This window comes from Struthio camelus, chromosome 11 (assembly GCF_040807025.1).
Source record: "Struthio camelus isolate bStrCam1 chromosome 11, bStrCam1.hap1, whole genome shotgun sequence".
NCBI lineage: Eukaryota > Metazoa > Chordata > Aves > Struthioniformes > Struthionidae > Struthio > Struthio camelus.
Window position 1 is genome coordinate 8,621,643 of NC_090952.1, and position 18,582 is coordinate 8,640,224.

General features: G+C 46.1%; 2 protein-coding genes across 3 annotated transcripts in view; one reads left to right on the plus strand and one right to left on the minus strand.

Moving 5' to 3' along the window:
- The window catches only part of PAK3 (p21 (RAC1) activated kinase 3), a 273,715-nt gene that overhangs the window by 156,022 nt on the left and 99,111 nt on the right, over positions 1–18,582 (minus strand). The gene's annotated exons all lie outside the window — the stretch shown is intronic.
- Positions 10,348–18,582, plus strand: part of CHRDL1 (chordin like 1) — a 45,919-nt gene continuing 37,684 nt past the window's right edge. The window contains exons 1-3 of one of the 2 annotated variants that reach the window (XM_068956940.1): positions 10,348–10,646; positions 13,354–13,500; positions 15,431–15,543. In XM_068956940.1, coding sequence (XP_068813041.1) covers positions 13,404–13,500; positions 15,431–15,543 — 210 coding nt within the window. In that variant the 5' untranslated portion in view covers positions 10,348–10,646; positions 13,354–13,403. The remainder of the gene's footprint in view (positions 10,647–13,353; positions 13,501–15,430; positions 15,544–18,582) is intronic. The other variant, XM_068956939.1, reaches the window with a different exon arrangement.

The following is an 18,582-nucleotide window of genomic DNA, read 5'->3' on the forward strand; positions in this document are numbered from 1 at the left end:
CTGCCTCAAACCATATCCTCCTCCAGGAGGGAAACATCGGCCTTGGTAATTAGCCACACATCAAAACCTTCTTCGGGAATTCCTCCTCCTGAGAGGCACACGCAGATCAGAAGAGGAAAGGCTGTCTAAACACAACGAGTCTCCTCTCACATGCTGGGTTGTTTTCTTTGTCCCTAGGGGTGCTCCAGCCAGGGGAAACTCCAGCTTTAACAGAAGGTGCCTTGGTTTCCTCCCTGTTTTTACAGCAAGTGCAAGCACAAAGGCACCTTTTAGATAACGTCCAGTTCTTCAGGGCGAAGGTCTCTGCAGTACTGAAGGGTTTTAAACTTCACTTCTGCCTTCATTGCAGTTTTATCAGGCTATTGTATTTCTAGGATGCCTGGCACACCAGTACCCTAATCTGAAATGTACCGATGTCAAACAGCAGAAGACATTTCAGGGTGCTTGATTCTCTACTTACTCCAAGGAGATGTTGAGCTCTTCACATGTGAGATATTGTATATGCTCCAACAAGTCAGAGATGCAAGAGCGGTGGCCGCTAGACCACACTGGGCTTTCCAGCTCCAGAAGAGACAGGGACACAAAGGAAAAATAGTTGTCACCTCCTAGGAGCAGGGCTCCAGATAGCTGGTTGCAGAACTCCGGTCCACCACATGCCACGCCTGAAAGTATTTACAGGGAAATGTTGTGCATCGGCATTAAAGACATCAGGACTGGATTATATTTGGACACATACTGGCAAAGTATTTGCAAGGGATTCAGAATAGCTGGAGATTGGCCATGTTCACATAATACTCCTTGAGGTTGGATAAAATTTAACAGCAGTAAGTTAGGAAACTTCGCCAACTCCAAAGTACTATCCCAAATTTGGGCCAAAACCATGCACTAGAAAATGTTCTGGAAGGATGTTCCCCTTCTGCCAAACGCTGCTGATCAGATAAGAAAAGCTGGGTCATGGACCACAAAAACAGGGGTGCTGCTGCTGGAGAAGGCTGTGCTTTGTGGCAAAAACTAAGAAAACTGCAATCAAAAACGAACACACTTGCAGAGCTCTGTGTAGGAGCAAAGGAGTGGGGTTGCTGGGGGATCTGCAAGTCTCCACTGAAGAGCTCTCCGGGCAGAGGGTGTTGCTCAGGGCCTGCTTCTGCCAAGCTTCCCTTAGCCACTGCTCTATTTTCCTCACTTTCCCAAATCTGCAGGGGAAAACAGGAAACTGAATCGTTATGGTACATAGAAATGCTCTTTCCAGAAAGTTACTTGGAGCAACACAGAGCAGGAGGCGAAAGAAAGAACAAAAAAAGTATTTAAGTCAATGGGAAATCACAAGCCTACGGAGTCTATGCCTTTTGTCAGATCGCAGCCCCAGCTCCTATCAGGCTGAACTGTGAAATGCATGTTTACCGCACAGACCTCAGCGGGGCTGCTGGTACATGCCAGTGCTCCCCCAGAGCAACCACCCATTGCCCTGCCTGGCCCCCTGGAAGGAGGGGAGGGAGCCCACAAAGCCCCGAGACTGCACGCAACCGTCTGGGAGGAGAAGCGCCGCCTCGCAGGAACCCTCCTTTCCTGCAGGGTGATTCAACGGGATATTTAAAAGCTTCTCCCCATCTCTTCGAAGTGAAGGGGGGAGGATCCGTCTGATTGTATCTGTGACCCTGGCAACTCTTCACAAGCAGAGACAGCTGAGTCACTAATATTTAGAAAAATAACATAATTGACTATATTCAGCCCTGCGGAGGACCCCTGCTGGGTATTCACAGTTAAACATTAGCAACTCAGTCATTTCTGGCAGCCTTTGTGAAGGGTTGCCAGGGCTGTAGGTTCAATTAGATGACCTCCAACAAACCCATTTCCACTGCAAATATCTTTAAAAAAAATACATTAAATCCCCAATAAATACAGTGAAATTGGAGGAGACAACCCTTCCTACCTCATTGAGCGTCCCAAATCACCGTCCAGACGCAGCTAGATGTCTTGCCTGGGTGTTATGCATGCGCGGGCTCTATTCTCACCACTGCCTAATGTGATTTAGCACTGTCTGTGGATTGCACTCTTTAAATCTGCGAATGTGACAGTGTCGCAGTTGGATGCAGATTAGGATATAAAATGATGTTGAAAAGCTAAAAACATTTGCATGCATCTTTCTTTTCACTGGGCAGGGGTGACTACTTTTTTACCACCACTTTTTTACCCTCAGACAGCTTTTTTTCCATTATTAGCCTTTGAATTGTTTTGATGTAAGAGGCATTCAGATGAATTGTTAGGTCCAGTGCTTTGTATTATCCATTACAATACATTGCAGTAGCACATTACATTGAGATAGAATATCTGCTTTCTTCTAAATAATCTATGATAAAAGTGATTAACATACCAGTAAGGCAACTAGAAAGGGGATTTTTAAATTCTATACATTTTAAATTTTATACATAAGGTTTTATGACAAGCCCTAGAGCAAAACACCCAGTGTGGACGGACAATATTTGTTAACACTATCATAATGAAATCAGCTAACACCTCAATTACACCTGGTAATTGCTTCTTATAATGTGTAAGACATTTCTAATTCAGCTTTTAAACATCCACTTGTGTAAGTTCCCGTCTGTCTCCCCAGACTACAGGCTTTCATTTCAGCCAGCATATTCTGCCCTGGTAAATTTGTTCTTAGCACACCCTTTTTTTTTTTTTTCCTGTCTTCTGTAGCCTAAATAATTTTGAACAACTACCAACCCTTCGCCTTTCCTGCACACAACAACGTTGGAGGAAATGTAAAGAAAGAGAGCAGTGCTGGATTCTCCAGATGCCTCTCCAGAGAGAAGCTTAACAAAACAATATTTTAAAATAATCTATCCCATCGTGTGAGTTACAATAAGAGATGAATTCAACAGGAGGAAACTATAACAGGATAAGAGCTATTAAGAAATGATTATCCAGAGAACCATGAACCAACGTTTTTACAAATAGCATTATAATTATTCCTCATGCAGGGTGCAAAATAGTATACTAAGAGTGGTTACAGAGAGGAAACTTTCTTTACATATAGTGTAAATTGGGATACGGCACAGAGACACTGCACGGAGTTGAGGCCTGATTTTTTTCCTCAATGTTCCCTGCTGAGCAGTGCCACAATTAATCAAGCTTTCTAGGTTTTAGTTAATTGCTGGACCCCAATAAATTGGTTTGTACTGGCACTGGTCCAGGCCTGATAATTTCACAGCCTTGAGTTTGGAAACTGCTGCATGTTCACACAAGAACCTTGCAAGCTGGGAGCCGGGCTAAAAAGAATAAAAGAAACTCTTGTTGCGCGAGGTTCCATTAATGCTTAAACAGCCAGTCCACCAACAACAGTGTCTTCACTGTTTGTTTATTTTCTCCATGTGCTTTATACTGATTTTTTAATGATGAAAGGAAATCCCCCCTTCCCTTATTTTAAGCTTTCTCTGTAGCCAATTGTTCTCCCCGAGCCCTTTCTAACACCACCAGCGTCCCCTTGGAAATTTCCACTGTACCCATCCCCGAGGAGAACTCAGGGTGGCTTTTGAGAAAGCGCAGGTATTTTTTCCCCTCTTTCTACAACTTCATGCACATCAAAGGATCGCCGTTTGCTAGCGAAGAAAAGTTGACGCCCAGCTTTGGGACAGGAGAGACAAGCGGGCGCGCGGTCCGGCCTGAACGAGCTGTGGTGAGCGCCCTTCGCCGCCAGCCCGAGGGCTTTGCCCAGCGCCCACGGGCACGGAGGGACGCGCCAGCGGCAGGCCTGCTGCGCTAGCGCTCCCTATGAGCACCTCCGCGACGCCGTCGCCAGTGTGAAAGCAAGGTCTGCAGCTATTAGTTCGCCTTACAACTGGGCTCGGTCACATGAAGGACTTTGTGTCGCCAGCCCTCGCTGGTACCGCGGGGCCTGGAGCGCGCTCACGCCTGGCCGGCTCTGGCTCCACGCTGGCACTCGCTCCGCTTTGGTCTCCCGGGAGAAGGCTCATTTGGCACGCGCTGTTTTACTAATGGGTTTCACGAGCGCTCTCACACCAGTAAGTGTCTGAGCAAAAGATTTACAGAATAGCCAAGGTGTTACCTAACCCCGTCGTTATTGTCTTTGGCTCGCCGAGGCGAGATTGGCGGCGCTAATCACGGTTTTATGAAAGTATATTTGAATTGCAATCGGAGCCTCATGCAGTCCACCTTGACTCCCTCTGTCACGCCGGGACCGGACCGGGCTCAGCCGGTGGATCTGAGCTGCAAAGAAACGGCCGTCAGCAAGCGGATCTGCATCACGGCACGCTCAGCCTGCGGGCTTTGTCACTGCCTTCCTCACACAGAGCTAGGTCCTCAGCAAGTGCAACCCTCTGGGATTCTTCCCAAGTCCTGCAAATTTCTGCCAAGTGAGATCCCAGTCAATCATTTCAATGGGAGGGAAGAACTTCCACTGCTGTACAGGAACTGTACCCCTTTCTGCCATTTTCAAGGATGTAAGGTACTAAAAAACCAATCAATACAAAGCTCCTCACCAAACTTTAACACAGTCACTTCTTGTTTGATGCTGCTTTTCACACGCTGAAAACAATCACCGAGATGCTGTTGCATGCTATATAGTATTACACTTTGGTATAAGTAGTAATTGCATGCTGTGCTGGCTTCACCCCAAAAAATAGTCTCCATATGAGAGTTATAGATGGGCATTTGCACTGTAGATTTGGACTTGATGCCGTGAGCAAAAAAATGCTCCTTTTAGTTTGTTCAGATATGTGGCATCAACTAGGGATTCAGAGCTCTGCTTTCAACTGCCTTAGTGATGTTATGCCTCCAACACCCATTAAATTTCAATACAAGAATAAATAATGAAAAAGACATTCATCGCTACTATTAGTACTAGAGAATGGCAAAAAGGCAAATCTGGCATGACTAATAATTTCCTTTAAAAAAGAAAAATAAGTAAATTAGATGGATAAACATGCAGAAAGAATAAACTAGAAATCAGTGGTTTCAGTTAGAGATTATGGTGCACGACTGATAGTAAGACGTATCTGATCAAGAATTAGCCCAGTCGCAAATATAACCATCTGGATGAGAAGGTAAAAGGAAAGATAGGAGAACATTCTGGAGAAGTTACAAAGATTAGCCCTTCTACAATTTTGTTGTCGTTTGTGTGCTTTCCTTGGGCTCTTTGGAAAGTTCGAGCAAGAATTGCTTCTACATATCTGGGTGAGGACGCTCTTTCACCCTCGGTCAACAGCTGGAGTTTTGACACACTACGGTGAAGGGTATTTTATAGGCAGCTCCTGATTATATGAAAAATCCGTATTTCTACAAATTGTCCTGCTGACTTAGACGTTATAGGTACGGGAGAAAATACAAGATCATAATTACAGCTGCACAGACGCGACTGTGGTGATTGGACTCCTATAAATATCTGGATTAGATTAGATCAGATTAGAGACCACTGCAGATGAGCAGTTTGAGATCAATGGAAAACCCGGGAGGGCCTCACTTCTCAGTGCATACATATATCTGTTCTCCACCTAGGCACTGGTATTCCTAACATCCCACCTGGCAAAGTGTCATTTACTCCAGGACAGAATGAAAAATTGTGTGGTCTCTTCTCCTGCGTTCTCGTATCTGTTTTACAGTTACTGTCAGCTCTTGTGGCTCTCTGCTCACCTGCACGCTTGGAATTGAAATTTGGGGATATATACTTTATTTGCATTTTTTGAGAGAACAGTACAAGATGTCCAGCTACTCTTCAGTCTCTGACAAATACGTGCACACCAAGGTAATGAGGAATTGGGCTGAAATTTCAAATTTTATGCAACGTTGTTGTTTTTTGACAAACTCCACGCAAGGATCTCAGAGTCGCTTAGTCTCTCTGTTCCACTGCTAGATAAGTAATTAATTACTAGTGTGCGAGGAGCGAACCCTCGCTCCAGATGAAGTCAGTGCTATAAAATGAACAGGAGGGTGGAGAATATCATGACCATCCTATGCCATAATCACAAAATCACGCACATCCCAAGCCCTTTCTGTTTAACAGCGTATGAGAAGACTGCTTGATGAACATCCAGACTCTATTCCCAGTGTGATGGTTCCAGGGCTGATCCAAGCCACAAAAAGTAATTTAGAGATTATTATCAAATCCTGGGAATAATCTTTAGCATTTTAAGATACATTTTCCAAAGGGCTCGACTGAAGTTATAGGAATGCAAAAAAATAAGGAACTCATTAGTTTAAAAATTTCTTTCACACTTTTTCAGAAGCCAAAAATTGACCGTAGATAGCAACTTTTTCTTAAAAGCAATGAGGAACAAAGCAAGAAAAGGAAGTAAACGGAAATTGTGTCATGTGCCTAACATCTCTCAAAACTGTCAAACCCAATTAAGAAAACTCCACATGGCACAAAAATGTGTTAGCATTCGCACGAATCTTTCATGCTGTTTTTTCCTTCACAAGAATTGAGAAATGATAGTGGGATAGCCGGGTACTGCTCAGTTACTTGGGGCACGGCACAAGGAGAGCGAGTTCTCCCATTGGTTTTGCAGCTTATCAGCTGCCTAAGTTGCATTATCTTTAATGAAAATTACATGGCTAAATCTCTGCGCTCTTAAAAACTTAGGGCATCCCTGAGTCTCTAACGCTCACTATGAGGAGCAGTTCTCTCCAGACACCAGAACACCCGGCGTATTCAACCAAGGAGCTCTGCTTGGCAGCGTGAAGGGTAACGACGACACATTTGAGGCTGCTCCGGAGTTTCCTGCGTCACACGTATGCTGCAGCCCCCAGCTTCAGAAATTGCAGTTGCATCCCACTGCTGAGCAAAATGTCTCCTCAGTCATATCAGCGCTGTGGTCTAAGGGGAATGAGAGAGGCTCCCTAACACCGGGCTCTATCAGCTGCCACACGGGACAAAGCACTGTCGATTGTGGCAATACATGGAGAGCTTTCAGCTGTACTTACTCCTCAGCGATACTTTGCTAGAGCTGAGAGAAGAGCAAGGGCTCAGGCATGGGCTCAGCATTAGCAGTATCCAAGGGCACGGGCAAACTCCGCAAGCCCAGCAAAGATCTCCCACCAAGATGCCACCTGCGAACACTGCGTTTACGCACCACGTCCTCCAGGCATCACGTTATCCTGGCACTAACAACCACAACACTCGTTGTGATGCTGTGCCAGGTGAAGGTGCATAGCACGAAACAGAGGCAGACTCTGTACACAACCACAAAAGACCCAGGCAGCAATCCAAGTGAAGGCATAGCCTGAGTAGCAGCGCTAGGACTAGAGCTAAGGGCATCCTGCCTTTAAGTCTAGGTTTCCACCACATTGCCCGGCCAGGAGTCCCAGCTCTCACCTGAGGGAAAGGCTCTTTCAGCCTCTATGCCAATTCTCTGCGACCTAGATCTGCCAACGAGTGGGAAAAGGGCTCCATTTTTTGTATTTTTATGTTCAGTGAAGGTCTCACACCTGAATTAATCTCTTCAAAAGCTACCAGACACCATCATCCGAGGAAACAGCCTTACAGACTGCAGCAGAAAGTGCTGGCATCTATAAAGACTTTCACAAGGCACTCTTCAGGCCAAATAAGGAATTTCTCTTTAAAGAATCTCTCTGCAAAAGAATTTAGGTCAAGAAGTCTATAGAAAATATTTCATTCCTCATTACTACTGCACTGACTATGCAAAAAGAGTACTGCTTCAAGAGTTACAATTACTGTTGACCTTATTTACTCATATTGGACTTTGCATCAGCACAGAGCAGGAAAAACATGATGAATACTTGAGATGAAGTCTGACAGAGGTGAGTAGCTGCGTTAGGTAAGTCGCCCTGGAAGACACCTACACAGAAAAAGGAGCTCTGCCCAGGCACAAAGCAGCACCTACTAAAAACATGCAGATGCTGTGAAACCTAACTCTCAAGCCTACCTCCAAGGACCCACGAATCACAGGGATTTGCTATCTCGTTTCTTTTCAAGACAGGCCTACAAATTGTGTATTTGATTTTCAGTAACACTGAAGGAAACAGATACTCACATTCCTGGCGACGTTTGAAGTCCCTAGGCACTTTTGAAAATCCCACTGCATGTATGTTCACTTTGGCTGCTGCTGTCTCGACAGAGATTGTCTGAACAGTGACATTAGCAACAGACCAAAATCCTTGCAGATCAGGGACCCAGCATGGAGAAGCAGCCCTTCTCCAACTGTAGTAACATGGGAATTCAGGAAGAGAAAAGAAAAACATCCTGCTGGAATTTGGACAGGACATACTATGCTGCTTTTTCTCTAACGAAACGTCATTTTAATGATGTTACAAGGGGCGTTTTAATAGCTCATTCTCTCCTCAGAAATCTGATGCCCTATCAGTGTTGCCCCCTCTAACACTGTAGGCAATGGATTGGTTTTTGATTCTGAAGAAAAACTACCTCATACAGAGTCACCAGCACAACTTCAACCCCCTGTAAAGACAGCAGGACAAAAGTGCAGAACTTCACTTGTAATTCCTGCACTAAATCCAAGAAACCTGTCTGATAATGCAATCCAGTTTAAATTTACAGCTGTCAAGGGATGCGCAATCCACCACATGTCTTGCTGGACTGCTCCAATAAAAAACTGCTCTCCTTTTGCAATGCGATCTTTACTTCTCCTGACTTCACTTACCTTCAGTGTTCCCCCCTCACTTCTACATTGCTTGGAGATGTCTGAACCTAGTTTCCGGGATAAGATCAGGATATCTGAAGCAATACTGGGGATGTATTAGTGCCCCCACATCCAACTGGCTCCCAGATAGCCAAGGGCAGCTCCTAGGAAAGTCCCCGCAGCCCGTGTCAGCATCAGTGGGCTGGCTTTGGGTCAGGCTCTTTGCTGAGTGCAACAGGGTTGGGTCAGTCACAGGTCTAGGTCCATACATATTCATATGCAATTTATCTCACAGCCTGAACCCATGCAATCCGACCATGTGAGCCATCGAAAGGAACAGTGTTTCTGCAGTGCCTCAGTTTGCAAGGATGTATGTACGTGCTTTACTCTCCATGACTTTTTCCATTTGCCCATTCCTGCTTCTCACGGTGGCTCCTTCAGGGTTGTCAGTCTGCAGCAGGAGCCACCATACCTGTGACCGAGAGCTTCAAGTGATGATTTTTTCCTTAGGAACATGGATTATTGCCTGCGCATACCAAGTCAAAGAGTGACAGAGTGACAGAGCAGTAAGCATGGAGCAGTGTTTTCAAAACGCTTCGCTCCAGAGCATAGATTCTTTTTCTTTTCCTTTTTTTAACAGTAGAGTTAGAAAGTCACACTTTACTAATGCACAGCCCTGGCTATTCATGAAGTCATGCTAGAAAACACTTAGCAAGTCATCTACTCCATCCTCATGCCAGTACAAGATTTCACCCACGCTGTCTTTTCAGTATTTCGTCCTGCCTAGTTAAAATGGAAGAAAAGAAAGTTGTGTTCACTTTTCAGCTTTCTGAAAATGTCTACCAAGACTCGGAGGTGTATGACCTCCCAGCAGTGCTCCCCAAACACCTTGGTCCCCAACTAGGGGAAATAGGTTGTAATTTGTTTCTCCACATGATGTCTTTTCATACCTCACCCTTTTTCTCAGATCATTTGTCAAGGGTTCACTGATCTCTTCTTATTAGTTACAGGGGCTACAACAAGACAGAACAAGAATGTTTGACCAAGCATATAATGTCATGAGTCAGGGGTTTAATTTAGTTCCACCAGAATCTCAGCGCGACCTTGAAACCTTCTAACACAATAAATCAGAGCAGAGGGTATCAGCAGAGGGTGCCTGACAAATCCCAGCGGACGCTAACTCCAGCGGGTCTGCTCTGGAGGGCGCCCGGCGTGTGAAAAGCCCATTAAAGAGACATCGTGGTTCAGCTTTCTCTAAGAGAGCCGCCCGCGGGGCTGCGCTCCCGGAGAGCGCCCGGGGGCGGCGGCGGCTGGCGCTGCCCGCTGCCCGCCTTCCCCGCTGCCGGCGGGGCGTCCCGCGGGGCCCCGGCCCCGGCACGGGGGGGCTCTGCCGGCCGCCCGCACCCGGGGAGGGGAGGCGGCCGCTGACACCCCGCCGCGCAGAGCGCTGCCCGGGCCCCGTCCTCCCTCGCCTGCCCCCGAGCCGCCCCAGACTCCACCCCAGCCCTTGTCAGTCACGGCGCCGTGCCCGGCAGCGGCAGAGGGGCGCGGGCGAGGAGGGGGCCGGCGCGGGAGGCCGACGGAGCGCCGCGCCGGGGCCGCATTCCTCCTGCCGCCGCCGCCGCCGCCGCGCCAGCCCCGCCGCCGCCGCCGCGGAGCATCCTCGGCCGGCCGGGCCCCCGCGCTCGGGCCGCGCGGCCAGGCGGCGGCAGGTGCCCCAGCCGGGCGCGCCGCGACCGCGCGGAGCCGCCGCGCTTCGCGCCCGGGGGCTGCAGGCTCCGTCCGTCCTCAGCTGCCCCGTCGCCACCTCCCGCTTGGCGGCACCCGAAGGGACGATCCGAGAGCCCCGGCGAGCGCCGGGAGAGTATGGCAACGTGACCGCGGAGCGCAGCCGCTGCGGGCAGAGCCCTGCCGCACCTCGCGGAGCCGAGGAGAGCGGGGCCGCGGCTCCCCCGCCAAAGCCGCTCCTTCCCGGCGGATCTGCAGGGCCCGCGGCTGGCCCGAGCGCCCTCCGGCCCCGCCGCCCCCCAGGTGGGTGAGCTTTCCTTTCCCAGGCAAGGCGCCCGGCCGTCGGAGCCTCGGCGCCGCCGGCCAGCGCAGCCCCGCCGGGCGCTCCCGCCGCCCGCCCGCCCGCCCGCCCGCGCCCGGCGGGGCAGGCAGCGCCCCGGCCCCGCGGCAGCACCTGGCGCCCGGCCCGGGGACCCGCCGCCAGGCCGGGCGGCGGCGGCGGCGGCGGCGGGAGCGCACGAGCCCGAGCCCGAGCCCGAGCCGCGGCTCACTGGGGCAAACCCGACGGCGGCAGGGCAAGCGGCGGAGCAGAAGGCAGAGCCGCCCCCGCGGAGCCGGGCAGGGTCCGTCGGAGCTGCCCGCGCTCGGCTCCCGGCTCCGCCAGCCTGTGCCAGCCCTGCCTTGCGTCTGGGGCATACAGCGTGCCGGGGCCCGGTCCCACCGCTGAATTAACCTACTTAAGTCGTTTCCTAACTTCCCGTGAAAAGTGGCTCCCGTTCCTCGTTTCTACTAAGTACAAAACGCACCAATAATTAACAGGTTAATCCTAACTGAGATTATTTAGACCCAAGAATATTTTTAGGACGTTGCCCTTTGGGGAAATAAAGGGAGTGTGCTCAGAGTGAAAAGTATGTGTTTATATTTGGAGTAGCAACAATACAGAAATTGAAGAGAATTAAGAAAGACATCAAAAGTCCCCATCCCATTTCTGTTATTAACTCCTCCATTTCACCCCACCGTGCAGCGTTTCTGAGCATAAGCAGTCCAAGTTTTAAAATGTTCCTCCTTCTGAAGACCTGACATTTAAAATGGATGGATTTCTGAGCTCTTTCTAACCGAGCTAACCAATCTAGCAAACAGGTAAAGAGCTGCACAAAGGATTATTGTGCTCCGTTTATAAATATTGTTTGCTTAAGCAACCCCCCCACCCCACCCCAAGAAGGCCACAGTATTTAAACATTCCCGTTTCTGCCAGTCCCAGTGATGTGCTACTGTTGTTTTCAATGCAGGCATGATGTCCTGAGACTTAACCGTGAGGTTTTCATTTTAAACAAGTTCTCAAAAGTTTGTTTGGCTTACAAACGTCCTATGTGATTTGAACATGTTGAAAGGAAAACATGACTTAAACTTTTCTTCTGAAATTGGAATATTATTCTCTGTTTCCAAAATAAATGGAAAATTATATTTTGTTACTGCATAGGGAGTGTGCTTTTAAAATAGCATTATGCTTTTGAATGTTTTCAGATGCACTTCGCGTTATTTTGAATGAGCCTGCTGAGTACAGACAGAGTAATTGCATAGATTTGGTTAGTCAAGGAAGATGTCCATTTTGGTAGTGTTTTGGGAATACTGAGTGGAGAAATCCTAAACAGTAAAGGCAGTAAGAACACCCCAATAAAATCAAATCATCCACTCTTTCTTACATTATCCCAGGTCACAGGGAATTGTCCTGCTAAGGAGATGGTTTTTAAAGTGGTTGTTAACTTGCAATGACTTCTTCACAGTTTGACTGACAATGTAGTTAATTTCTCTAAACTGTCCATGCAATACTGAATTCTGAATATGCATGTACAATAAGTATTACTTCTTTGGTTGTGTGTCAACTGAAACCTCTTGGTGTATGGTTCTAACATGAAATCTGAAGAGGTCAAATTAGTTTACAAAGCAGATTGTTTATTCTTCCAATAGTGAATCTTTTTTTTCACTTTTACAAAACTCATTGTGAATCCCCCTCAAGGCTGTTAAAATCAAAACCAATCCCTTTCAACACTGTAAATTTTGGATAAGCATATTTTGGGAAGATAATACTTTTGCAATGAACTCTGAGGAACAGTAAGGCATCTACTTATTTCTTAATTTAGAATCTTAGTTTGGCTATTAAAAATAAGTTAATTCTACTTTAGTTAATTATTCGCTGACTTTGTTTTTTTTTCATTGCAAAACAATTCATCTTCAAAAAGCCAGAAAAAGGTAAATAGAATGGTGCTTGCAGCAAGCATAATACTATCTCTGCACCTCTCAGACAAGAATACATCAAGCTGTGCTCCATATGCAAGGTTTTGATACTAAAGATCTACAAGAATGAAGATGGCATGTCATTCCCATATTGTACTTTCAGATTTCAAGGCAATGAAAGGGTTAACGCTAGGAAAATTAATTATACACAGTCCCGGAACAATAGGAGTTGGGAGATGGGTGGGGGGTGTATTCAATAGTGGTGGAAGCCCATTAGATTCAATGAGGAAAATTCCTATTGACTGGCCAGCATTTCACGCTAAGTATGTATTTCCACTTTGCGGGGCTAACATACTGGTTATATTCAAGGTTAATTTTATGAAGAAGCAAACACGTTACAACTGACACCTGTATTCCCTTAGTTACATCCAAAAGAGTTGCTCTCCAAGAAAATCTCCCAAACTATTTTTCTTGTGAAAGAGAACTTTAAAATTTAGCTTGCTTCTTTTCTGGGTGTCTCTACTTTGGAACAAGATAAAGGCTTTATAAGGTGTAATACCCACTTTTCAGCTTTCATGAATGGGGATGTGGTCCCTTTTCCAAATATGAAATGATCTAAAGCCAAAGCTGTTTCTGTTAAATGAAGATATCTGATATAGACAGATTTTTGGTTCTGGCAGTTTAGGATTTCTGTGTGCTGGCTGAAATCATGGCAGAGAACTTATATATCTTACAGGATTCTGCTTTAATTCTTTTCATCTTTTCTTCCCAACAGCTCAACATTCTCTACTTCGGAGGTTCCTTCTTTTACTCTTGTTGATAAAGATGAGAAGAAAGTGGAGACTGGAGAATTTTCATTTTATCTTTTTCATTGTGATCTGTCTCCTTTTCATAGATGGAGGTAAACTAGAACAAGTAAAACGTAAGTAACCTTCAAACAAAGCTGTCGCATTCACCCGCATTTGGAATTTTCCTTCTATTTGACAAATACAGTTCGGGAAAGATCTTCAAACAAAAATGTTCTAAACCATGGAACTGCACTCAAATCCCTCTAACATTCTTCCTCCTTCTAATCCTTCATTTAGTAGAAACAGGTCACGCCCACGTTTGGGGTGCGTTTTCCTAAAGCCTTACAGGTTTCATTGCCCATAAAGAACATAACACATCAGTTGAAGAATCTGTTTAATTTCAAATGCTCTGAATCAGGAGAGTGCTTAATTCCATTTTAGTGACCTCTATAAACATCTGACAGATTATCTGGATTTTGTCCCATGTGTAAGACTATTGTGCTGAGGTTTTCAGCTAGCGTAAAGCTCTTCCAAGACTGCTCTGCTGTGTTCCAAAAACAACCTCATATGAACTGGATTAGATATATCCTTTGAGAAAATTAAAGGTCTAAGCACTGTCAAAAACTTGACGAGATGGATTGAAAAGAACACAAACAAAGCAAAGGGAATATTTCTACAAAGCCTGTCATCTGTGGGAGATGTTAACACATTTCAGAAGGCACGGCAAGGAGCAATAACTACCCAAATAAGTCTGTAGGACTTATTGACTGCTACAGCCTTGTCAGTAGCTATCTGGAGTGTTTTCCCCACCTGTGCATGCCGGGTCTTGGCCTTCCTCTTGCAAAGCACATTGCCTGCACTTGAGAAGTAGTTAAAAACTTTCAGTCTCAGTGTCAGCAGCTTCTGCTTCTAAGCAGGTAGATGAAAAAAGGAGGGAAAAAAGGGGAGGGTGCAAGGCTTGAGAGAAGGCCTCAGAAGAAAACAATGTGCAGGTATCCCTGTTCAGAGAAAGCAGTGTGAGAAATTATCCACCTCCACTTCAGCCAGCTGCTTTTCCAGATCTTGCATTTCATTTGTCAGGCTTTTGTGTGAAGTGAAAGCGGATCACTTCACAGTTGCTACTAATAATCCCTACCTCTTGCTACCTTCTTTTAGCCCAGTGAATGTTAAACATGTTCCTTTCTTGGATTATCCTTTGGAAAACAAGTAGTTTGTTTGATACTCTGAAGTATCACTTATACAGAGGGTGGTGAATCAAGCTGAGCTTGGACATCATTAAGATAACAGCAAGTACTTCTCTCATGGAAATGTTGCTGTAATAACACTCTTTCTGTTGAAGAGATTTGAGTTTTTTATATGAAACTATAATGTGACAGCGAGAGACAGGGCAATAACGTCTGGTAGATATATGGACTCCTGCAAAACTACATCTGCAAGGTTAGAAGTGCTTAGTGAAAAGCAAGATCTTAAATATTTTGGAAGCTGATGCAAAGTGTTTTGAAATATTATGACAAGCTTTTATTTGATCAGGTTGTTAAAATATGGTGATACTGAATATGCAGTGTAAGTACAATGCACGTATCTTCCATTTGTAGTCTCTGTGTTCGAAATCTCTCTGCTGTAGAGCCTGGGCTTTTCCTGAGTGGAGGTAGTTGCTTTGGCTTTGCAATGAAAAGGTTTTGTTTCCTATGAACTTGTCTGAGCAATTGAGAGCTTTAATTCTGTGACCTAAACAGGATCTGAACCTATGTCTTCCACAGGTGAAAAGCTAAACTCACCTTGTATGAAAGCCATTTTGGCAGCTGTTTCAGGAGCTGCAACTCTGGAGAGGATGGGGAGGTCGCCTCATTTATTTTGGTTTGGAAGGTTAGAAACAACAGCATCAAAAATTAAGGGCATCCCAATTTTAAAGTGTGATTCTCTAGGGAAAGAAAAAAAAATCATTCTTCACAGAATTTCCTGATTCATCCACAAACATAGTTTACAGAGCAGACATAAAACACTTCTCAAGTATTGAATGGGATCATATCTTCATCGTTCTTTCAATTCTTTACTGTTTTACAGATTCAGATACATACTGTGTGTTTCAAGATAAGAAGTACCGCGTAGGAGAAAGATGGCATCCTTATCTAGAACCCTACGGCCTTGTTTACTGCGTTAACTGTCTCTGCTCAGAGGTAGGACTGCTCAGCTACTGCTCTTACAACTTTTTCTGCTTGCTTAACTGACTAGAAGCCTTTACGTTGTATCCACACCGTGACAAAGCCCAAGCCTGGTTTTGCTCCGGGGCTCCGATTCATGCTGGGTCTCCTGGATGCTGCAGGAAATAGAGGCAGGTGACCCTAGCCCAGGGAAAGCATTAACAGAGAAGGCCGATACCGGCACAAATGCTTGCACAGGACAGACAAAAAAGGTCCTTAACTAGCCACAAGCTCTGCTCATTGCAGAACGTTACACTTTGAATGACCAGGGCCCCCTACATACATATAATTCTTGTACTTCCACTGACGTGGAGGATTACGCAGAATACAAATTTGGTTGTGTTTTGATCTAAGGACAGTGCACGCATCTTCCAAAAGGCATTTCCACAGTCAAAGCATCTGCTGCCTTAACGTGCTGAAGGAGCGGGCATGGATATCTCGGAAAAAGAGACAACAAAAAATGAGAAAAGGGCACGGGGAGCAGAGGGACTTGGCTAGGACATGAAAGGACAGGCCCTTTGGCTGCCATTAGTTGATGCCTGATGCTAAGACACAGCAGTTATAGAACCCCTAAACATGGCATATACAGCTTGGGGGGGGCAGGAAAATGAGGGCAGAATTTGTCCCTTGGAGTACTTTAAAGTGACTAAACAATAAGGGATCTTAATCACTAACACATGAGACACTCCAGATGCTGAATTTTGCCTGCTCTATTTAATATGAAATAAAATCTTCTTGGCTATTCCCCTCCCCCCCCCCCCCCCGCAAGTGTAAAATATTGGGCCCTTGTGCAGGATTTGCACTGAGGGATCTGCTACCACGCTTCTGTGCAGAGATATACAAACAGTAGTCCCACAAGCTTGGCTGCATCTCACATCTGTGCATCTGAGCATCTGTAGGAGCAAAAGCAGTGTACTAGGAAGAGGAGGAAAAGACCCTCTTTAAAGCTAAAAGGAGTTTCCATTCACTTTTGCTGATTGTATGTGAAAGCTTAAAACTCCCTTAGAAACAGCGTGTGGTGAAACACTCATTAAGTTGCTGGAAGGCTGTGCCTTGGGTGGGGATGACATCGCTGGAAACCCTAGCAATCTGGATACAAATCATTGCTCAGTGATTTTTAGGAAGATGATAGAGAGTCCAGAAGGCTGGGAAAGTGCATGTAACTCTCCTCTGGGGAGCAGCACCGCTGTGATCCAGGCATCCCCGTGCACTGCGAGGGGCCAGCAGGCAGGATGTATTTTATTTCTCTCCTTCTCACATGGATGTGGAAGACCAGAGTGACAGAAGAGGGCAACAAGGGAAGCAAAGAAGGAAACTCTGCTTGTGATAGCTGTCAGTACCTGCAGCCCAGAAGTGGCTCTGGGCTCCGCTTGCTCGTTCATCCTGTTTTACCTTTGATGTACACTGAGGGTGCAAAATACACCCAGGGCTCGCTGCAGCAGCAAGGGCGCTGGGGGATCTGTGGAATGGGATTGTTTTGTTTGGGAGGAAACCTCCCAAGAGCGTCCGCAGCATCCAGCCCTTTCTTCGAGCTTTGTCCAGGGCAAGAGAAACAGGCCTGCGAGGACTCCAGATCAGCAGGAAACTCTCAGTAATTCACAATAATACTAAAATCAATAAAATTAAGACCATATAAAGCATTAGATAGCATCCCATGCCTGTAAACACAGACCTTAGAACATTACCGCATAAAGAAATGAAACCAGAGTGTGCCACAGACAGCAAATAAGAGAGCTGAGTGTCACCCACCTCTGACTCCCTGGCAGGAAACCAGTTAGGCACAGGACAGGTACAGAGTCTGGACCAACAACTCCTCCCTCACCCTGGAGAGAAAAGCAAACACATCCCCAAGGGTCTTCCATCAGCACTGTGACCAAGTGCCAGCCAGTTCCCAGCCTCAAGCATCATGACCCATATGGTTGCCGCGCAAAACAAGTCACATCAGCCAGGCAACCGAGAGGGATCTCTGCATCTTCTCTAAAGAATTCCCCTCACCCAGCACGCACACTTCTGATGTTTAAGAAAAAGGCAAGACAAACCTAACTAAACAGAGGCCAACTTGTTCAGCGTGGTATTAAAAAATATCCCGTTTTTTGTGTTTATAGTATTGTATTTTTACAAGTTAGAATTTACACACTTAAACCAGAATAAAACTAAACATAATTCAGTGTTCTCACTCTGTTCTCCTTCTCATCCCCCTCCCCGAATACACAGCGGAGACTGTTGACTGTTACTGTCAGGTAAATTAAAGCACTCAAAATTTACTAGATCATTATTTCACTCTTTAAAATAGAGCAGCTTCCTGCTTGCGATCAAAGTCAGATCCACAGACTTCAGGGGCTAAAATAAATGCTCTTTGCGTTTAGCACTGCTAATACAACTGAATAAGAGAGCTGCGTTGTTATTCTTTGGAAGCAGAAACGCTTGCCATGGCCCTGAATCACAGAGGCATATAGGAGCTTAAGTCCCACTCGGGTCAGTAGGGCTTGGTCTCCCAAATACCTGTGTGAATCTAAGCATAAGATCAGTCTCATTAAGCAAAAAATCCGTTAAAATAGTTCGGTCCTGCTGCAAACAGTGGAGTACTGTAGGCAGCACTGAGAGGAGAAGCTGGTCTGCAGAGTTTTTATCACAACTGATCGTGCACAAAAAGTAAACATAGGCATCAGGAGATTTTGCAGGACTAGTAATTAAAAGGGAAGGGAGGTCACGGTGCGAGGAAGCCACACGCACCCAGGTCAGCAGAGCCTGCCAGCCTTTCCTCTGCACCAGTGCTTTCAAGGCTCCCAGGTGACGGCTGGCTGGGCAAGGAGCCATGCAGCCCAGTGATAGTCCCTATCTCTCAGAGAGGCTATAGCCCCTGCTCTGTAAGGTCAGTATATTTAATTTCAATCATCAAATTGGAAACAGATGATAATATCATTTGTAGAGTCTCTTTTCAGAGCAGATGCACAGATGTAGTTCACGGCTAGTAATGATCTTCTAACAGTATGATTCTAGCCTGTAGTCTGCAGA